Source organism: Bubalus kerabau, chromosome 8 (genome assembly GCF_029407905.1).
Source record: "Bubalus kerabau isolate K-KA32 ecotype Philippines breed swamp buffalo chromosome 8, PCC_UOA_SB_1v2, whole genome shotgun sequence".
Taxonomy (NCBI): Eukaryota; Metazoa; Chordata; class Mammalia; order Artiodactyla; family Bovidae; genus Bubalus; species Bubalus kerabau.
Window position 1 is genome coordinate 14,752,352 of NC_073631.1, and position 23,469 is coordinate 14,775,820.

General features: G+C 36.6%; 1 protein-coding gene across 5 annotated transcripts in view; it reads left to right on the forward strand.

Moving 5' to 3' along the window:
* The window catches only part of CASD1 (CAS1 domain containing 1), a 55,321-nt gene that overhangs the window by 5,398 nt on the left and 26,454 nt on the right, over positions 1 to 23,469 (forward strand). For 4 of the 5 annotated variants that reach the window (XM_055589744.1, XM_055589743.1, XM_055589742.1 and 1 more), the window contains exons 2-7: positions 3,737 to 3,833; positions 4,367 to 4,487; positions 15,851 to 15,895; positions 17,106 to 17,168; positions 21,949 to 21,993; positions 22,442 to 22,565. In XM_055589744.1, coding sequence (XP_055445719.1) covers positions 3,811 to 3,833; positions 4,367 to 4,487; positions 15,851 to 15,895; positions 17,106 to 17,168; positions 21,949 to 21,993; positions 22,442 to 22,565 — 421 coding nt within the window. In that variant the 5' untranslated portion in view covers positions 3,737 to 3,810. The remainder of the gene's footprint in view (positions 1 to 3,736; positions 3,834 to 4,366; positions 4,488 to 15,850; positions 15,896 to 17,105; positions 17,169 to 21,948; positions 21,994 to 22,441; positions 22,566 to 23,469) is intronic. The other variant, XM_055589741.1, reaches the window with a different exon arrangement.

The following is a 23,469-nucleotide window of genomic DNA, read 5'->3' on the forward strand; positions in this document are numbered from 1 at the left end:
ATCATGCATAAAAATCTGAGATTTTAGATTGACAAACCAGAATGCTTATGCTTAAGATAACAGAATGAAGGGAAGACAGCCATTCATCTAGATAATCTTTGTATTAGAGATAGCTGAAGTAGATAATTCTATCCCATTAGTTGCTTTTTTTTTTCTTTTTTTAAATTCTGTTCCTAACTTGATTTATCTGAGCACTTGGCAACTTTCATCTCACTGGTTGTATTAAGGTAGCTATCAAAATTATATGAAGCAATTGAAAATAATGACTGCAGTATTTTGTTTTCTTTTGTTTGGGGTTCTTCTGGGTAAATTTTGAAAGGAAAATAATGTGCCAGCATATGTTAACATGTAGCTGCTGCTGCTGCTGCTGCTAAGTCGCTTCAGTCGTCTCCAACTCTGTGCGACCCCATAGACGGCAGCCCACCGTATACATAATATAAATGTGTCACATTAATTGAACATTTAGATTTACATTTAACGATTTGATTTTAAAACTGTTTCCTTCCCAGGAAAAGAACTAGTTTTAGAGTATAGAATTGTGTGGAGTTTTTTTTTTTTTAGGACTAGTTAATTTATTTTTAATTAGGTATTATAGTATTTACTAGCGCTACTATTTTTATTATTTTGCTGACAAATATATGAAAGTCTGTGTCCTCCTAACCTTTTCAGTTATCTACTTAGCAATTCTTTTACTTTCCTAACAGTTCTTCATATTACATTCTCTCTACTAAAATAGCTGGTGTAGTTTCTGCTTCCCTGGTGGCTCAGACGGTAAAGAATCCACCTGCAATTCGGGAGACCTGGGTTTGATCCCTGAGTCAGGAAGATCCCCTAGAGAAGGGAACGGCTACCCACTCCAATATTCTGGCCTGGAAAAGTCCATGGACAAAGGAGCCTGGCAGACCTCAGTCCATGGGGTCCCGAAGAGTCAGACACGACTGAGCGATTTTCACTTTAACTGATAAGATACAGAGACTGTTTCAGATACAATTTTTTCTTTAATTTAAATTTGCATCATATAATATATTATGAAGAGTCACCATTAACTAGCATTTGTTCAACTACCTTAATATGGTAGTTGAATATTTTTCCCAGAAAGACCAGCTAGTTTTTAAAATGCAGTGTTCATAATGTCTTTTGGCTAGTGACAACTTTAAAAATCTGTGTTGGTATGAGGTTTTTCTAATGTGGGGTCTTGAGATTAGAGCTTTTGTTTTCTACCAGCTGAACTACTGAAAAATAATGTCTGAGTAGTAATATTGAAGAGGGAAAGAAGAATTTGGCATTTTAACACACATTTTCTGGTGGAGAAAATTGGTTATTTTAAGACGCTGGTGTGGCACTTCCATCTCCACAAAATCACCTGTAGAGATGGTTAGACAAACAGCATCATCTTGCACACTGAAGACTGATCCAACTTCCACTAAGAAACAGAAGTCAGGTAACAGCAACAACAAGAAGGGATGAAGAAAGGAAAACTTTACAGAATGCCAGTTGTTTAAAACTCCTTATATAACTTTTTAATAAAACAAATGTGTTACTAACTTTGTGCTTGGTTTAATGGATGTATTTGAAGAGGTAGAAGTGCTGTAAATATGGAATTTTCATCCTAATTTTAAACATTTACTGGATTTTTAATAGGATTTTACTATATGGCCATTATTAAAAAATGCAGCAGCAGTGCTGATTTTAGGAAATAATTGTGTGTTTCTATAGTCCTTTCTTTACTCCTCCGTGATTGTTTATGTAACTTAATTTTGTTTTTTAGAACTAGCATTAGTTTTTGATAATTGAAAAGAATTAAGAACTGATTATTTATAGTTTCCTTAGAGAGATGTTATTAAAAAATCTTTAAAATACAGAAAAAACTGCTTAGGCTACCTCTGTAATTACAAAAATATAATAACTTTCCTTATCCAGTTTTCACCAACAGAACAGTGTACTATTTTCACTTTGCTCGATATTCTGTTTTAGAATTTATGACACTGTGGTATCAACATTTTCATTGTTTATGCTTAGTTGCCTTGTGTTTGTATCACCTTTTATCTGTGTGTTGTCCAGATAAATGGATGACTGGATGGAAAAAAGAGATGTGTTCTACTTAAAGTATCTTTGGCTCTTTCTGTCTCCACCATTTGGTTCTGTAGTATTCTTTTTTACCAGATTCTCCGTCCTGACCTTAACTATTTGTAAAACAAATCGAGATTGCTATTGACTGTTAAAGAACTGGAGACCAAATTTAGAAGCACATTAATTGTAACCCCACAGTTAATGTACACATCTCATTTCTCCCTCGTCCTTTTGACATATTTGAACTGTTCTAATGCCTCCAACCCCCCTTTTAACCACATACATTGGTCATGTACATTAAGCTAATGTACAGTAAAATGGGCAAAAGAAGTAGGGTAACCATCTGTCCCAGTTTACACAGGAGTGGGGGGGTTTGCTTATATGGGATTTTCTGTTTGAAACTTCTCCCAACCACAGTGGGAGGAGTTTGCTGTCATCCTGATGGTGGAGGCAAGAGACAATCGAGAGAAGTAGAGGATGGATATTAATAATAGCATTTATTACTGGTAATCATGTGTATCTTCAGCCATCTTTTGACTAACAGTGTTTCAAGTCTTTGTGAGATTGTAGAAGGATGACATTTTATTACGCATTTTAAGAAGTTTTTAATAAGTCTGTCTCTGTTTGCACATTTACAGAGTAGGGATATAGCCCACTTCCTTCCAGAGAAGTTGTGAAAATCAGGGCGTAGATTTATAAAATACTTCAACATGTACCAGGTTTCTGATGTACTAATGCACGAAGTACTGTAATAGTTGAATATAAAGTCATTTCCAAAGTCTTCTCTTTTATCCCTTAAACTTTTGTTTTCCAACTAGAAGTAGAAGTTATCAGATCAGAGATCAGTCGCTCAGTCGTGTCCGACTCTTTGCGACCCCATGAATCGAGGCACACCAGGCCTCCCTGTCCATCACCAACTCCCGGGGTTCACTCAGACTCACGTCCATCAAGTCAGTAATGCCATCCAGCCATCTCATCCTCTGTCGTCCCCTTCTCCTCCTGCCCCCAATCCCTCCCAGCATCACAGTCTTTTCCAATGAGTCAACTCTTGGCATGAGGTGGCCAAAGTACTGGAGTTTCAGCTTCAGCATCATTCCTTCCAAAGAAATCCCAGGGCTGATCTCCTTCAGAATGGACTGGTTGGATCTCCTTGCAGTCCAAGGGACTCTCAAGAGTCTTCTCCAACACCACAGTTCAAAAGCATCAATTCTTTGGCGCTCAGCCTTCTTCACAGTCCAACTCTCACATCCATACATGACCACAGGAAAAACCATAGCCTTGACTAGACGAACCTTTGTTGGCAAAGTAATGTCTCTGCTTTTGAACATGCTATCTAGGTTGGTTATAAACAGATAAAAAGGCTATTTTGAGGCAAGATGTCCCTGGAGGGGAAACTTGCAGTAGAAGGAACTGCCAAAGCATTAACGTAGCACTGGGGATGAAGAATACTCTAGGTGAATTATCTATCCTAGTGTCTCTCATTGTCTTCAATATTAATATATTAATAGTTGCTATGCTTCTCATGGATGAGTCGTATGTACCTAGAAGGTACAGTGAAGTATAGAAAACTCTGTACTCTCTCATCTCCAAAGGTAAAATGGGATAGACAACCAACGTATAAAAATATAACTATTGTTAGCAACATTATTGTGTTTAATTATTACAGGCAATGACTCATGTGAATACCTTCTCTCAAGTGGCAGATTTCTTGGAGAGAAAGTTTGGCAGCCTCACAGCTGTATGATGCATAAGTACAAAATCAGGTAAAGTTTCTTCATCTGTTTAGTTATTTTTTCTTCTTGTCTAAGATGGGTCTTAGTATCTGGTAGAGAAGTGTTAATAGAGCAAAGAAAGTGGCAGATGGTACTTCTCTATGTGATGGTAGAGAAGTGCTGACAGGGCAGGAGTGGGGGTGAGTCCAAAAGAGTATTCTCTAAAGCATTAGGGAAAGCTTTGGACCAATCTGCTTTATTTCAGGTGAGAGACAACCAGGGGCCAAGGGCAATAGCCTGTGAATGAAGGACTTTTGCTTTGGGATTTGGATAGCTACCTCGTGCAGTTTTTCTGAGAGAGTGGGTATTAAGCACTTACTGTGGTTCGAGTACATATGAAACACTTAATCGAATTAATCAATCATACACGAACTGGTAGGTTAAACAGACCTGGCCACCTGTTTCTAAAAAAACAACATAACTGTATATAATAATCCTGTACTACTTTCTTCACAAATCATGTGCTTTGAAGATGCCTGGGTTAATTTTCTGTATTCTAATTGATGTTTCCTTGTTGATTTCAGTGAAGCAAAGAACTGCCTCGTAGATAAACATATTGCATTTATTGGAGATTCCAGAATTCGTCAGTTATTTTATTCTTTTGTGAAAATAATTAATCCTCAATTCAAAGAAGAAGGAAATAAGGTAAAATCTGTCTATTCGTTTCATTAGGGTGTTGTTTTAGAAGTTAGGCAACTGAATAGTTACAGGAGGAGTGTGCCCTTTCACATGAACAAAAGAAACTATAAAATTTTTAGTTTGGTTTTGGGAAAGGTAATGGGGGATAATTTGCCATTATGGAGCCATAAGAAAAAGAAGTGGTGGGTAAAGTATTGGCAAACCTTTTATTGACTTAAACTTTTTGTTTTCAGAAATATTAAAATTCTTTCCATGGAAAAACTTAAAAAAAATTTTTTTTAGAAAGAACAAAGAAGAAATATCCCTTATCCTCCTTTTAATATTTTGCTATATTTCTTTTCAGTCTCTTTTTTAAAAGACAAAATTATAATAGATTAGCATGTACAATTTGATATCTTCTTTGCCACCACTTATCATAATTTACCATATTATTATAAATCAATGTAAGTATCTTCATAATGGCAACATACTAGTGAGTGGATATAATGTGATCTTATATAATCTTCCCTTTTCTTAACTTTTTGTAGTTTTCTAATTTTTAATTTGTGATTTTTAAAAAGGACATTTTTATTACATTTTTGTGTGAAAACTTTGCTTTTTAAATTATTTCCTTAGGATAGAATCTTTACAGTGCAAATATTAGGTTAAAGAATATAGTACTTTAAAAATTATTGATTATATTATTGAATTCTTTCAATCTATACTGTAATTAGCAGTGTACATTGGAACCTAATTTTCTGTAACCTTTCTGGCACTGGACGTTCATGCTACATAATTAAAATGACAGTGTGACAAATTTCTGCTCTTTTTAATTTCTAATTTTAAAAATGTATCTTTAAAAAAAAAACTAACAAGGGTGAACATCTTTCTAAATGTTAATTTGTTAATTAGTTAATTTTTGTGAACTATTTGATCATATCTTTCTGTTTAATACATTTTTAAGTGATCTGAAGTTCTCATTTCTGTCTTGAATTGCATATGGTTGGGAGTGGGGAATAACAAGAAAAAAGTAAAGTACAAGAAAGTTCAGAATTGTAGGGGTAGTAGCTCGTTAATTTATGATAAAAATCTGCCTGTACACATCACCTTGTCCAGTGGTAGGAAACTGAAAAATTGGGAACTTCACAGCTAACTAACTAGTCTCATCGTGATGATGGTAATGGATACTGAGTCCTTAGGAACTCTTGTAAGAAGAGTCCAGTAGTGATTTTGTCTACTAGGAAAAGCCAGTATAGATTTTAAAGCTGAATAATAGAAGATAACAAAGTCAACTTTTCATTTTATTTGATATCTATAAATGTATTTTGCATTTGTATTTATACATACAAAACTATACAGAAGATTTGAAACTATTTAATGACTTGAGATTCTTACAGCTTAAAGTAAAAAAACCTCAGTAAACATTTAAAAAATAGATGTCTGAATTAAAAAAAAAATAGTTTTACTATTTCTAGGCTTAGACTAGAGGATTTGAAAATTGGAATAATGCATTTGGCAACAGTTAGTTGAAAAAAATCTATAATGGTTTTAGTCCCTGGCCAGCAGTAGCTACAACATGGGATGGTGTTCCTGGGCACTGGCTTTCCAGTTTTTATTTTCTAGAGGTTCCGAGTTATCCCACAATAGTCAAACAAGACGCATTTTATTTTATATACATTTTGCAAAGAAAGTTTTTTATAGTTTTAAAGAGACAGTTATTGTGAAACTAGTTCAAACTACTGGTGGAGCATTTGCTAAGTTGTATTTTACTTATTCTTTTCTCTCTGAACACCTTGAGGACAGAGATTGTGGATTATCATTATTTTTTAAATATATTTCACAACATAGCCTGGCATGTTGTGAAAGTTGATTAATTTTATTTTAGCCTTGGTAATGGGATTCTTTAAGTGGAATAGGAGTATTGAAGATAATTTTTTTGAATTTCTTTTCTGTACTGAGGAAAACTTTTTAAAAAGAAGCTTTAGAGCAGGATTTATTTTTTTCAAATTATATTTTGTGGAAGACTAGTTCTGTAAGAAGCTCTGGTCAAATAAGTTTGGGCAGAGGTGGATATCATATCCTCCTCTTAGATAGTTTTAGTTTAGGCTAGGATATTAAAAACTTGAGAAGTGTTGCAATGAAAAAAGCTGTTTGTGTTACTTCCAGCCAGAGGGCAAGCTAGATACTCTGGGGGCCCCTTCCACCTCAAACCAACTGGATCCTAGATTAAAAAATACTTGTTGATGTATTTCTAGACTTTGAAATGGGGGACACATCCTCCACAAAAAAGGAACAAACTGTGAGGCCAGTCCAGTAATGGGAACAATAACAGTCGGTATGCAGTAGAGATTTGGGTTGCCCTTAAGATGGATGCCTGTAGCCACAGTGCCCTGTATGTAGCAAACAAAGCTCTGAGCCAGCATATTCCTCAACAGCAATATTGATAGCCAGAGGACAGTAGACTAATAGCTTTAATGTTCTGATAGAAAGTGGGTTTTAACCTAGAATTGTATCCCTAACATACAAATTCCTCTATTCTTGAATTATAGGACATTTTTAAATAAACAACAACTACAAGGGCTTACTGCCATATAAACTTATACTAAAGAGTTTTCCAAAGAATAAACTTCAAGAAGGAGGGAAATGATTCAGAAAAAAAATGATCTGAATTAATGGTTAAAGAAAATAGGAAACATGTATATGAATCTAAACAAACTATGTCAAATAATGTCTTTTTACACTTTACGAAAACACAGTACTGAAGAACTGACATAGCATATAAGTCAGAGAGAGAGGACCACAATTAAAGTGTTCTGCTGTCCTCTTTACACTTTAAGGTATCATCTTAACTTAGAACTTAAGATGCCCTTTATTCCAAGGGCAAGGACTGGAAGGATAGAATTAGGGTGGGTAATTCCAAACCAGAAGAAGAAAAAAATAAATGAAACCAAATTCATCTAATATCAAATATAATATATAAACATACATACATAAGCACACACATATGTGTGTACTCTGATACATACATGTGAATACATACATATATATAAACATATTACATGTTAAAAATCTGTTTAATTTTATGTTTATATAAAATATACATATGTGTGAGGGAGCTAGAAATCAAAAATTAAGATGGAAACATTTATGATCAAAATAAATATAAGTAGTCTAAACTTGTCAGCTAAACACAGATTTTTCAGACTGATTTCAGACTGACTGTCTACCATGCTATGCTATGCTATGCTAAGTCACTTCAGTTGTGTCCGACTCTGTGCGACTGCATAGACGGCAGCCCACCAGGCTCCCCCGTCCCTGGGATTCTCCAGGCAAGAACACTGGAGTGGGCTGCCATTTCCTTCTCCAATGCATGAAAAAAGTGAAAGTGAAGTCGCTCAGTCGTGTCGACTCTTAGCGACCCCATGGATTGCAGCCTACCAGGCTCCTCCGTCCATGGGATTTTCCAGGCAAGAGTACTGGAGTGGGGTGCCATTGCCTTCTCCGGACTGTCTACCATAGTGGGAGAATTACTCACTGCTCATGTAATTAATGGTAGTGCAAGCAAATAAGTAAATATGGGCTGTTAGTATGCTGATTTTATAAACTTATAACTCAGTACTTAATACGCTAAGATATCAGAGAATATCTTTCAAAGCACACATGGAAGCCTTATTTTGATCACATTTTGGTCCATTAAACAAGTCCTAACAGTATCAGGGAATTGGTATCATCTCTCTCTTTTAAGTAAGCTCCTTTATATTCTTATTCTGATAAAAATTCTAAAAGCCTACAATAAATGTTCCAGTGGTAAGATGGTAGACATATTTCCATTAAACTCAGGATGTTCATTATTGCTGCTTCTACTTAGTATTGTATTAGAGATCCTTAGGGAGACCCAGGTTCAATCCCTGGGTTGGGAAGATCCCCTGGAAGAGGAAATGGCAACCCACACCAGTATTCTTGCCTGGAGAATCCCATAGATAGAGGAGCCTGGTGGGCTACAGTCCATGGGATAGCAGAGAGTCAGATATGACTGAGCGACTAACTCTTTCTCTCTCAGCCAAAGAAAGGTGGTACTTTGAAGATGTAAGGATTGTAAAGAATTAACTTGATATTTTATAATACAGTTGTCTACATAGAAAATCCCAAAGAACCTATAGAAAATTTACTAGATATAATAAAATTTTTAACAATATAGCTAATTATAAGATAAATGTATGAAAATTGATTGCACTGACTCAATAAAGCTGTTAAAAATTAATTTCATATCTACTTGTCAGGAATAGAGAGTTCAAAAATGTTATTTAAAATATACTCTGTGCAATAATAATAATAATTTAAAAAACACAGTGCATAGGAATAAACCTAGTAAATAAGCCTACATCTGTATGCAGAAAGCTCACAAAATTTTATTAAAAGACAATTTAGTTTTCTGAGGAACCTCCATACTGTTCTCCATAGTGGCTGTACCAACTTACATTCCCACAATGTAGGAGGATTCCCTTTTCTCCACATCCTCTCCAGCATTTGTTATTTGTAGACTTTTTAATGATGGCCATCAGTAGGCTGGGACCTCATTGTAGTTTTGATTTGCATGTCTCTAATAATTAATGACACTGAGCATCTTTTCATGTGCCTACTGGCCATCTGTTTGTCTTCTTTGGAGAGATGTCTATTAAGGTCTTCTGCCCATTTTTTGATTGGATGATTTGGTGTTTTGTTGTTGCTGAGTTGTATGAGTTATGTATGTATTTTGGAGCTTAAGCCCTTGTCTGTAGCATCATTTTCTCCCCTTCTGTAGCACTGTCTTTTCATGTTGTTTATGGTTTCCCTTACTGTGCAAAAGCTTGTAAGTTTGATTGTGCTGTGCTGTGCTTAGTTGCTCAGGCCTGTCCAACTCTTTGCAACCCCATGGACTATATCTCATCAGGTTTCTCTGTCCATTGGGATTCTCCAGGCAAGAATACTGAAATGGGTTGCCATGCCCTCCTCCAGGGGCTCTTCCCAACCCAGGAATCAAGCTCAGGGCTCCTGCATTGCAGGTGGATTCTTTAGCAGCTGAGTCACCAGCAAAGCCCAAGAATACTGGAGTGGGTATCTCCAGAGGAAGTTCCCGACCCAGGAATTGAACCAGGGTCTCCTGCATTGCAGGTGGATTCTTTACCAGCTGAGCTACCTGGGAAGCCCCAAATTTGATTAGGTCCCATTTATTTATTTTTGTTTTTATTTCTATTTCCTTGGGAGACTGAGCTAAGGAAATATTGATAAGATTTGTGTCAGAGAATGTTTTGCCTATGTTCTTTTCTAGGAGTTTTATGGTATCATTATGTTTAAGTCTTTAAGCCATTTTGAGTTTATTTTTGTGCAAGGTGTGAGGGCATGTTCTATCAGACAAAAATATAATTCAGAAAGATACATGCATCTGTCATAGCAGCACTGTTCACAATAACCAAAACATGGAAACAACCTGTGTCCATCGACAGATGAATGCACTGCATAAAGATGTGGCACATAGACACAATCGCAGAGTACTTAGCTAGAGAAAGGAACAAAATAATGCCATTTGCAGCAACATGGATGCAACTAGAGTTTATTATATTAAGTGAAGTAAGTCAGAAAGAAAAATACAAATACTAATAGTAAGGACTGTGATGACAAAAATTTCATGGTCTAAAGGTGTTGAGATCATACAGACTGTTCTCTTATCACTGTGAAATTATGTTAGAAATCAATATCAAAAAAGATATTTGAAAATAACCCACATATTTTCAAGTGCATTGTGACATTTACCAAGAGAGATCTTTGGCTTAGTCATTGAAAGCGTCAATAAAGTCAGAAGACAAAAAACACAGAGGGTGATTGCAGAGAAGAAAGGATTTAAATGAGAAATTAATATCAAAATAAGAAATTAATATCAAAGATACTTTTAAAAAGCCCATGTATTTGGAAATTGCTGCTGCTGCTAAGTCACTTCAGTCGTGTCTGACTCTGTGCGACCCCATAGACTGCAGCCCACCAGGCTCTCCCGTCCCTGGGATTCTCCAGGCAAGAACACTGGAGTGGGTTGCCATTTCCTCCTCCAATGCATGAAAGTGAAAAGTGAAAGTGAAGTCGCTCAGTCGTGTCTGACTCTTAGCGACCCCATGGACTGCAGCCTACCAGGCTCCTCCGTCCATGGAATTTTCCAGGCAAGAGTACTGGAGTGGGGTGCCATTGCCTTCTCCATTTGGAAATTAAGTGACCCCTTTTAAATGATGGGTGTATCTAAGAAGCTGTAGCAAGGAAAATTAGAAAATATTTGTAACAGAAGAAAAATGAAAAAAGACTGTACCAGAATTTGTTGCATGCAGCTGAAGCTGCCGTTTTTTGGATTTGGTTTTGTAGGGTCATTTTCTTCTTCCTTCTTTTGTTCTCTTCTGATTTGATGACTGTGTTTAGTGCTGTGCTTGGATTTTTTTATAGTTTTTTGGCTCGTGGTTACCATGAGGTTTTGATATAGCAGTCTCTCTCTATACACACACACACGCGCGTGCACACACACACACATATATATACGATTGTTTAAGTTGCTGATCTCTTAATTTCAAATGCATTTCAAATATCCTGAATTTGTACTTTCCACCTCTCACAGTTACTGGTTTATGTACTGTATTTGTGTGAGGGTAGTTTCCTTTACTATACATTTGATTTATCCAGTGAGCTTTCCCATTTTGTAAATTTAGTGTTTCTAATTGTTGCCTTCTCGTTTTCATGTAGAGCAGTTTGTTTAGCATTTGATTTGGTGGTGCTGAATTCTTTTGGTTTTTGCTTATCTGTAAAGTTTTGATTTCTCAAACCAATCTGAACAAGGCCTTTGCTGGGTAGGGTATTTTTTCATTGTAGTTTCTTCCTTTTCATCACTTTAAATATATTGTGCCACTCAATTCTGGCCAGTACAATTTCTCCTGAAAAATCAGCTGATAGTCTTACAGGGATTCCCTTGTTGGTTATTTGTTGCTTTTCCTTCATTGCTTTTAATGTTTTCACTTTGGTCTTTAATTTTTATTGGTTTTATTACTGTGTTTCTGGGCCTGTACCTCCTTGGGTTGGTTAATCCTATATGGGACTTTGTGCTCCCTGGACTTTGTTGACTGTTTCTTTTCCCATGTTAGGCACGTTTTCAGCTATTGTCTCTTCAAATATTTTTAGGCCCTTTCTCTCCTCCTTCTGGGACCCCTATTATGTTACTGTTGGTGTATTTGACAGAGCCCCAGAAGTCTCTTAAATTGTCCTTTTTTCTTTTCGTTCTGTTTTCTTATTCTCTTCCATAGCAGTAGTTTCCAGCACTGTCTTCAAGCTTACTTACCCGTTCATCTGCCTCATTTATTTTGCTGTTGAGTCTTTCTCGTGTATTTTCAGCTCAGTTGTTGTATTTTTCATCTCTTTGGTTGTTCTTGGTATTTTCTGACTCTTGTATAAACTTCTTGTACCTTCCTGCTCTGTGCATCCATTACTCTTAACTCTTTCCTCGGATAGATTGCCTGTCTTCATGCCATTAGTTGTCATTTTGGGTGTCTTTCTTTTTCCTTCCTCTGGAACATATTCCTCTGCCACCACATTTTGTCTAAATTTCCATTTGTATTTTTATGTATGTGGAAGTTTTGGAGAAGTTTCCTCCAATAGGGGATGCCCTCGGTGTCCAAGCAGTGCATTTCCCTCTTATTACCCAAGGTCCAGTGACCAGCTGGCCCCCGGGTCGGTTCTGACCTGAGTTTGCAGACTCAGTTCCGTAGGGTGCTGTATGGTTGTTCTCTTGCTTCTGGTGTCTGCCCTCTGGTGGGTGAATCTGGTCTAGAGTCTTGTACAGGCTTTCTGGTGAGAGGCCAGTGTCTGCCCCCTGGTGGGTGAGCCTGTTCTAGAGGCTTGTGAAGGCTTCCTGGTAGGAGAGGCTGTTGCTTGCCCACTGGTGAATGGAGCTGGCTCTTGGTTCTCTGGTGGGCAGGGCTGTGTCAAGCGCCATGTCTATAGGTGACCATGGGCTCAGAAAGTCTTTAGGCAGCCTGTCTGCTAATGAGTGGCCAATACTTTGGCCACCTTATGTGAAGAACTGACTCATTGGAAAAGACCCTGATGCTGGGAAAGATTGAAGGTGGGAGAAGGGGATGACAGAGGAGGAGACGGTTGGATGGCATCACCAACTTGATGGACATGAGTTTGAGTAAGCTCTGGGAGTTGGTGATGGACAGGGAAGCCTGGCATGTTGCAGTCCATGGGGTTGCAAAGAGTCGGACAAGACTGAGCAACTGAACTGAACTGGGACTGCTAATGAGTGGGGCTGTGTTCCTGCCCTGTGGATTGTTTGGCCTGAGGCGCTTCAACTTTGGAGCCTACAGGCTGTTGGGCAGGGCATGGGTCTTGCTGCTAATTACCCATGTAAGATGTCTGCCTCTAACAAGAGTTCAAGTAGAGGAACACTCCCCAATATTACCACTGCCAGCTTTTAGGACACTAGAGAGACTCATAGCTGCCCCATGCCTCCACAGAACACCCTCCAAGACCAGCAGGTAGGTCCAGCCCAGTCCCCTTGGAAGTCCTTGCTTTTGCTCTGGGTCACTGTTCTAATAGGACCTTGTGTGCACCCCTCGACGTGTGGAGTCTGTCCCCCAGTCCTGTGGATCTCCTATAATCAGCCCCTTTGCTGGGAAAGCCAAATGCTCTCGAGGCTCCTCCTCTCAATACCAGACCTCTACGCTGGGGAGCCTGGCATGGGGCTCAGAACACTCTCTCCTGTGTGAGAACTTCTGTGATAAAATTATTCTCCAGTTTGTGGGTCAGGATATGTAATTTGATTATATCACAAGTGTGACTCTCCTCCCATTTTGTTGGCCTTCTTTTTGTCTTTGGATATAGAATATCTTTTTTGAAAGGTTCCAATCTTATTATCCATGGTTGTTTAGCAATTAGTTGTGATTTTGGTGTTCTTGTGAGAGGAGGTGGGCTCAAGGTCTGTTTCCTCCACCATCTTGTCTTCAGTCACGTACATAATACCTGGCTTTTATTGAATTCTAGGTTAAAATATAAGAACTGTAGCAAAGACTTTATTAGGGAAAGTTGAACATGCACTATATTATTAGATTTGATAATATTTTATCAATGTCAGATTCTTTGGGACTACAGTATTACAGTTATGCAAGAGAATGTCCATATTCTTCAAAGATACGTGTTTAAATATTTAAGGGTGAAATGTTGTTATGTCTGCAGTTTACTTTTACATGGTTCAGCAAAGAAGAAAAACCATGTATATGTGGTGCATGGAGACACATGAAATTAGTGTAGAAAATACTAACAATTGGTAAAGGATGTCGATTTTGCTGTGAGTCTGAGATTTTTCAAAATTAAAATGGCGTGAAAGCCAACAACATTGAACAGCGTATCATTTACAGATGCATATATGTGTGACAAGCTGTATAGTAAAATAGAAAGGAAAATAAAATTTAAGATGATTGTTCTTTTTGGGTGAAGAAAGGAATTTAGAGAAGGAATTTAGAAGCCAACATAGCTCATGTCGTGTGTTGGTAACACTGATATGTGCCATGAATTCATGAGTGCTTATTTATTTTTACTATGACTTGTGACTTACATATATGTGATATGTTATTTTGTATACAACAGATGTTATATTAAAATGAAGAGATTGAGTTGACTGAATTAACTGTGCCATGCAAAAAGGAGAAATATTTCATGACACGCTGTATCTCGGAGGGAGAATTTTTTAAAGGGATAGGAAGAGAACACCTGTGTGATTTTCTCTGACCCTATGTCCCAGACTTATTTGACCAAGGAAACTCTTTTCATATAACATACCTTGAAGTACTGGAAAAGGAAATGGCAACCCAGTCCAGTATTCTTGCCTGGAAAAATCCCACGGACAGAGGAGCCTGGTGGGCTGCTGTCCGTGACTTAGCGACTAAACCACCACAAGTCCTATTGAATTAATGGTCTCAAGAGTCCTTTTGGGGAAAAAGAATACAAATGAACTTATTTAAAAAACAGAAGTAGAGTCGCAGATGTAGAAAACAAACTTATGGTTACCAGGGAATAAGAGGGAGAAGGGATAAATTGGAATATTGGGATTAGCATATGCTAAGTCACTTCATTCGTGTCCAACTCTGTGCGACCCCATAAACGGCAGCCCACCAGGCTCCCCGTCCCTGGGATTTTCCAAGAGTACTGGACTGGGGGGGATTAGCATATACATACTACTATATATACAAAATATTAACTAAAAAAAGAGTGGATGAATGTATATGTATAACTGATTCACTTTGCCATACACCTGAAACTAACAACACTGTAAGTCAACTTGATTTTTTTTTTTAAGTCCTTTTGGGAAAAGATGCTTAAACAGGACTAACAAGAATTTTAAAATTTAGCCTGTTGATAGAAACAAACTTTATTTCTTAATATAAATACTTTCTGTTTAGTTAATGAAAATGTTTCAACCTTGATTTTAGGAAGACAGTTAGCTTCTTATTAACCACCCCGTTCCATCCTGAATATTTAATCATGAAATGATTTTTTTCTTTTTATGAAACAGTTACAAGAAGTTATAGTCTTTGGATTTTAATTTTTTTCTACAACTAGACTATGTACCATCTTCAGAGTGAAATCTTTAATAACCTAGAGTCCTATGTGTCCATTCATATTTAGGCAGGGCCTTCATTAGTATAGTGGTGAGGATGGACTAGCTGTTGCTACAGCAATAAACCCATATCACAGTTTTAATACTTAGCACTTCTTGTTCTAACCACCTGGGACAAAGGGCTTTGTTCCCTACAGTCATTCAGGGATCTCTGCTGTTGGAATTTTTACTGTTTTCTAGTTGTTCCATTTGGGACATTCAACCTCCTCAGTCTCTGTATCAGGTTAAACAGATGAGCAGAATCGCCCTGGGAACTTCAGCCTGGAAGTGACCCGCATTACATCTAGTCATGGTACATTGGCCAGAACTAGTCATGCGGTCCTGTCTAACTGGAAGGGATCTGGGAGACACAGAGCAGCAACTGGTCTCTGCCATAGATGATAATACTAGGACTGAATTGGAACCGTGGGAAGCTTGACAAAAAGATAATTTATGTAGGCATGTTCTCCTACCTGCTTATTCATAGTGGGAGTTTTATCATCTTTAACCTACCTCTAAGATGTTGAAGATCACAAATAAAAAGTTTTTTTTTTTAATAGTATCACTTATTTTGGGGTAGTCTATGCAGATCTTTTCCCCTTGGGGTTGAAGGTAGATAATTGGGATATGGTGTATAAATGAATCAACAAAAAAGCTGAAGGAGGAATTATTTACATAAAATTAATCTATACATTAATATTTTTCTGTCATCTCTCCCTCATTATGGTAGCATGAAAACATTCCTTTTGAAGACAAGATTGCATCAGTTAAAGTGGTAAGTTCATATAATAGTAAGCTCAGTGTTATGATGTTGAAACTATTCGTTGGTTAATTTACATGTACGTGTAGTGTATTGAGAGAAGACAGGTAGAGTAAAATCATGTAATACACGCACTGTTTTGTGTAATAGAAAATTTGGTCTCTTAGATTTTTATCCAGGAAAAAGTATGTCAATTTGAAACCAGTGTGTATTCAGGATTACTCTTCATAAGAGAACATTATATGAATTTTCTGAATTCCCAGTGCCTTCTAGGTCCTGAGAATACAGATGGAGATCAAGACAGCAGTGTCCTAGGTCTATCTAATGGAGCTTGCAAGTCATTATAGTTTTCTGTGAGCATTTAATCATGGGATTAAGTGTTAAAGTGTTAGTCGCTCAGTTGTGTCTAACTCTTTGCGACCCCATGGACTGTTCAGCTCACCAGGCTCCTCTGTCCATGGAATTCTCAAGGAAAGAATGCTAGAGTGGGTTGCCATTCCCTTCTCCAGGGGATCTTCCCAACCCAGGGATCGAACCCAGGTCTCCTTCATTGCCGGCAGATTCTTTACTGTCTGAGCCACCAGGGAAGCTAAGAATGACAAAAAGGAAAAAGTAGGACATTATAAATGTGTAGAATGGGGAATTAAAAGTAGCATTAAAAAGCATTTTCCTCCTTGAGGAAGTGATGCTTTACCGGAGGCCTCAAGGGTAAGTAGGAGCTAGGTAGACTGAGGGGGAGAGCTTATGAGCATTATAGGTGGAAAGATCAGGAACAAAGCCCTGGAGAAAAAGGAGCATGTAGAGCATTCCAAGAGCCGAAGGAAAACCAGAAGTATACTTAGAACAAGTGGGAAAGTGGCAGAAAAAAGGCAGACTATCTGGGCAGAGGCCAGACTGCAATTTCTTGGAATTTTAAGGACTTTGAAACTTATCCTCAGAGCAATTGATTGAAAATTCTTAAATATTTAAGCGGGGATGTGGCAAGATCAGATTTTAAATTTTAAAACATTACTCTGTTGAAAATATGCAGAAATATTCTAAAGAATAGCAAAAGTGGACATACAGAGAACTATTGTGAGACTTGCCAAATTGGGATGAGAGATGAAGATATTGTAGATAAGGTAGTGTTTTACTTTTAACTACTCTGTAAGAGATGTGTTCAAGTTTGTTTTGAATGGTGGACATAGTATTTTCTTTGACTTCTTTTCTTACATTTCTCTCTTAGGATTTTCTGTGGCATCCAGAGGTTAATGGTTCTATGAAACAGTGTATCAAAGTGTGGACTGAGGTCTGTATTTGAAAATATGGCCTTGCTGGTTTTGAGCAGTCAGATTTTGGAAGTCCATTCTCCTACACTCGCCTATCTTACTCGCCTCTGCTTTATACCAGCCTTCTTAATTTTGACCATGCTGGATCGATTGTCACTCTACAGAGAAAGCAGAGTTTTGATCCAGTGTCTCTGGGCATTACCATTCTAACCCTGTGGTGATTAGGCTTATACCACACTTTACTGATTTAAAGCTTTCTTTATTTAAAGCTTTCTGTTACTGTTGCGCGTGTTTGCGTGCTCAGTCATGGTCAACTCTTTGCAACCCTATGGACCATAGCCTGCTCGGTTCCGCTATCCGTGGAATTTTCCAGGGAAGAAATACTGGAGTAGGTTGCCATAGCTCAGTTAATTCAAACTCAGATAATCTTTCTATCGCAATACACATTTTCTTGAGCATTTTTCTACTTTGTTCTTCAAACTTATGTCCTGATACTTCTGAAAAAAAAAATTTTTTTTTAATATCCTTATACCCTTTAATTATTACACTTGCGACCTAAAAGTCAAGCCTAGTGTGCTTTGGCTCATAATGTTTGGAGATAAATTAGATAGAAGACAAGAGTGCTGTTAGCCTCAGAAAATCCCTAACTTCTCACAGGGCCACTTTAGAATTCCCACAGTGTCTCCATCCATCTCCTTGTCAGTCCTTTAATTAAACCTGTATCCTTTCCCAGAGGTATTTGCATTAGGGATGGATAAAACAATACTCGACTTTGTTGGCCTTGTTTTGCTTAATTACTTGTGTTGCAATGGTATTTTTCTTTGCTTCTTTTCACAATAAGTATTTTAATACAGCAACTGTAACACATTAAATAGAATTTTGTAGGATCCAGTGAGAACCTAGTCAACATTTTTAACTTTGTTTCTTTGAGAAAATATTTAAGTTTTCAAAAAACAAACATACAGACAACTTTTAGAATTCAACTTTCTGGAAAATTTGGATCTCACATAGTTTTGTTTTGTTTTTATTAATATGTTTTTAAATGTCCAGAAATAAGAATAATGTTATGTGTGTATTTCAGATGATTTAAACATGTGATTTATATTTATGCTGAACCTGAAAGTATATCCATCAAAGTTGTAGAAATTCACAGTTAAGCAACATCAGTGTAATATAATTTAGAATTCAGGCAAGATCACAAAAACCTTTATTATGACTAAGCTGAAGATATATTGCATATTCAGATCTTGTGTTCTTATAATTTACTAAAACTTGATTTTGGAGCTTTAGGTTCTATTGTAAAACTCCTTTTGATTCTTGGGGGAGAGGAAATATTCTTCTTATTGAATAAATTGTCATATAATTACCTGAGATTGATTAGTTGACTGGTTTTAATTATTCAAGGAGTATGTTTGTATGCATATATTCATGTATTTTTTTTACTGTTTCCATAGTAAGCTGCTGAATCCTGAGAATACATATTTTTATTATGTCTGTACTATAACTAGCTTTGTTCTCAGTATTAGGAATGTGGCTGGAAATTAGCCCCAGTCTCAGCCCTCAAGGAGTAAGCAATCTAGAAGGTAGACTAGACTTTCTTATGAATGATGACATGATAATACGAAGGGTAACAATAGACTTGGCCACAGAGAACTGTGAAAGCACCATGTCAGAGGCACCTAGGATGAGAGTTGTTTAGAGTATAGGTGAAGATCTAAGAAAGCTTTACAGAGGAGATGAGAAGAACACTGGATTAGAAAGAAATGACTGAAATAACCTTACAGATACCTATAGGCATATAAGCAAAGTTGAATTTAAATAACTCCACTGTTATCCGACAGATATTTATAAATCATGTCATATTTTAGGCCTCAGGCTAAACACTGCTGATACTTTGATTAACATAACAGAGTTCCTCTCAAAGAGCTTCTAGATGACTGGCAGATATGGGTAATTAGGGAAACCAGCAATTTAGATTTATTTCTACAGATGAATGGTAAGCATTAGGTCTGAGTTACTTAGACCAGTCTGGGGAGTCTTGGTATGAAGTGAGGTGATATTTGAAGTGACTTGAATGGAAATAATTCAATAGACAGCAAGTGTAGATTAAAGAAGAGAATGTAGGAATGAAACAGAAAAGATTCTGAGAGAAGGCAGTAAAAGAGGTAAGGCAACAAAAGCAGAAGAATAACGGTAATATAACACCCAGGGAAGGAAGGAGTTTTAAAAGTGGATAGTAGTGTCACTTTAGGAACTATATGGGATAGACTGAAACTACAGGACCTGCAATTCAGAATTCATTAATGGGCTCTGAGGGAGGTTTTAATGGATTATTAACTCAAAATCAAAGCATGATAAATTGAGGCATAAATGAGAAAGAAATTAAAATTAGCACAGTGAAAGCCGAACGCCCTTCTGAGTAATCTGTTGGTCTAGAGTGAATGGGAAACATTTGAGGGTGAGACAGAATTGAAGGAACATTTTTTGAGGATAAAGATGATTTGACATTTTGTGGATTGAGAGAAGGATGAAGAGAAGAGGATGAAAGGGATAATTCCAGAGTTGGAGAAGATAACTTACAGACATAGCTCCAGATCTAAAAAGGGAAGAGATACAGACTCAAGAGTTAACAGGTTAGCCATTAAGTAGAACAGGGACACATTTGGTTTACTCTTCATCTATCAGAAGATGATAGACTGAGTGTATGGATAAAGTTGTGAGAATGGAGCAAGGAAGGCAAGAGCACACAGACCACATGAGTTCTGTTTTTCTCTTAAGTTTGAGGATTAGGCTTTATGCCAAAAGTGAGGAGGAGGGCAGGTGGGACGACCTGTGTAAGAAAAATATTTAGTATGATTTGGGATAGCTGCTGTGAAGAGTGAGGAAGGGAGCCACCTACAGATGAGGAAAAAGTTTCAGTAAAATAGCAATATAAAATGGGGCATGCTAGCCTGGAAATAGACTAATTTTGTTATTTCATTTCTCTGCTTTCATGGTTCTCTACACTTAGCATATTTTACCTGCATAATGAGACAGTAACTGTCACTTCTCTTTTTGAATATGGCTTGGACGTTTTCTGATTTCTTAATTTTAATCATTTCTTGTGCACATGATCGTAATATCAGGTCTTCTGTGTTGTGAAAAGTGCATTGAACTCAGTAGTCAGAGACTTAATTTCTGGTTCTATCTCTGCCAGGCCTCAGCAATACCTATAAACCTGAGTCTATAGCCTTTTTTAAAAAACAATATATACATATGTATATGTATACATATGTAATCTCCCTGCCTGTCTCACAAGTGGCAAGAATCTATATTAAAATGAGCTAATTTAAGAGAAATAGTTAGTAAATTACCAAGTAGTATGCAACTGGTGTGTGTGCGTTCAGTTTTGTCTTTGCAACCCTAGGACTAGCCCGCCAGGCTTCTCTGTCCATGGGATTTTCTTAGCAAGAATGCTGGACTGTGTTGTCATTTCCTCCTTCAGAGGATTTTCCCAACCCAGGGATCTCCTTTGGCAGGTGGATTCTTTACCACTGAACCAACTGGGAAGCCTCTATATAATTGGTAGTATTATAAATAATATAATTTGCATTAGGTGAGGATTTCTACCAAATTTTCTCCTTGTTTTTTTCCCACATTATGATCTATGGTTAACTTTGTTAAATACATACCAGACCCAAAAGACCTTGTCTCCTTAGAGCCCTACTTTTATTTAACATTGTAACTGTGTCCACTGTAGGCTTCCAAAGATACTTTTTAATTGGCTGACATAATATATTAGAGCTTTACACGATTTACTCAGAATTCACAATAATATTAGGCCAAATTAGATTTTAGTAGTGTTTTTTATGGTTTGGGTTTTATCTTCAGTTCAGTTCAGTCACTCAGTCATGTCCGACTCTATGCGATCCCATGGACTGCAGCACGCCAGGCCTCTCTGTCCATCACCAACTCACGGAGCCTACTCAGACTCATGTCCATTGAGTTGGTGATGCCATCCAACCATCTCATCCTCTGTTGTCCCCTTCTCTTCCCACCTTCAACCTTTCCCAGCATCAGGGTCTTTTCCAATGGGTCAGTTCTTCGCATCAAGTGGCCAAAGTATTGGAGTTTCAGCTTCAGCATAAGTCCTTCCAATGAATATTCATGACTGAATTCCTTTAAGATGGACTGGTTGCATCTCCTTGCAGTCCAAGGGACTCTCAAGAGTCTTCTCCAGCACCACAGTTCAAAAGCATCAATTCTTCAGTGCCCAGCTTTCTTTATAGTCCAACTCTCACATCCATACATGACCACTGGAAAAACCAAAGCTTTGACTAGACAGACCTTTATTGGCAAAGTAATGTCTCTGCTTTTTAATATGGTGTCTAGATTGGTCATAACTTTTCTTCCAAGGAGTATGTGTCTTTTAATTTCATGGCTGCAGTCACCATCTGCACTGATTTTGGAGCCCCAAAAAATAAAATCTCTCGCTGTTTCCATTGTTGTCCCATCTATTTGCCATGAAGTGATGGGACCAGATGCCATGATCTGAAGTTTTCTGAATGTTGAGTTTTATCTTAAAGAACACCAAAGAATTAGCCATACAAGCTTCATGCCATCCTGTGTAGTCATACAACCATGTAAGGTTGTAAGCAAAGGATATCCATCTTGTTGTAACAAGAATCTGAATAGGAACCCTAGAAAATTAAAATGCATTTAAATGGAAGAAGAACTTAAGGGAAAAAAGTTAAGTAATATTACTTGTATTAATCTCCTGAACTAACTATAACACTATTATAAAGATTTTTCTTTCTTCAGGATTCTGTTGCAAAGCCCCATGTGATTGTAGCAGGAGCTGCCACAGTAAGTTATTATCTGTATTCTTACATAAATTATTTTTGTTTAAGAACTTAAGAACATGCTAAGAAAGAATTAACTTATGCTAAATAGAATTCTTGATTATACTTATATTTTAATTCTTATTTCTCTTATAATTAATTAGACTGATAATTTTAATAAAAAAAGTTCTGAATGAACTTAGGAAATTTGATGGTAAATGTCAATATTATTTTTATATCTAAAATTACATTCTTTTTTCTTGAATGTTATACATTGAAAGTCTGATTTTTTATCAGCTCTTTGTAACTGCCTTCATGTATTTCATGAAATAATTGACCATATTTTATTCTAATATTAAATAAAAATGGGAATTCTCTTAAAATGAGAACCTTTTTTACAATAGAGGAAATGCTATACTTTCATTTTCCTGTGATAAATACTGAATTAATGCTTAATTTTTACTTCCTCTCAGTGGTCTATCAAGATTCACAATGGCAGCAATGAAGCGCTTTCCCAATATAAAATGAATATTACCTCCATAGCACCACTTTTAGAAAAACTGGCAAAGACTAGTGATGTTTATTGGGTCTTACAAGGTAAAAGTAATGAAAAAATGTCATTTTTATGTGTTTTGAGGCTTGGGTTTCTATTATCTATTTCAAGAAGCAAAATTACTACTTTATGAGAATAAATGTTTGCAAAATTAGAGTAAACTTGAGCTATTTGGTTTCCTGTTTTGAACTTAAGGAACAGACAGACTAATAAATATAATAAGTAAAAAATTAATAAATAAATTATCCAAGAGTCTCAGCAGTTAGAATAGAATATAACAAAGAGAGTAAGTCCTAAAGGCAAATTAGATGCTTGCCTTTGATTTTATTTCTTGACAAGTTTTTATTGTGATTGGGAAATATAGAAAAAGTTATCTGGTTCATAATACTAGACTCATTGGAAGTAAACATTCTTTGGAATTGACAGAATATATTTAAATTCAAACCATCTAGTTTATACTTTGCAATGAAATTCTTTAAGAAAAAGTTAACATTAGATCAACTCACTTCAGTTTATTGAATGTCCATTATTTAATGCCTTGGGTATTTTAGCAATTTAAGTTGTTTGTCAGAAACTATTATAATTATTTCCAAGTTTAATGTCAAACTGAGAGAGATAACAAGGATAGTAATAATCTCTTCCAAAATCACTATTTCATTTACAGACTCATTAACCTTTCTCTTTCTAAAATGAGAAAAAGTTACATTTAAATGATTATGCTAAGTGGTAAAAAGCTTTGATCATTAGTAATATTACCTCCTAATTATGGGAATAAAGTTTGCAAAAATTAAGCAGCAACAGGAGGAAAAAAAAAAGATTGACTGTTATTCTTAATTAGGTGATCTTCCATAATCCAGTTTTGAATTCCCGTTACCTGATATAATCCAGCATCCAAAATTTTCAAACTTTAAAGACATGCTAGAACATAAAAATGTTTCCTAAAAGTTG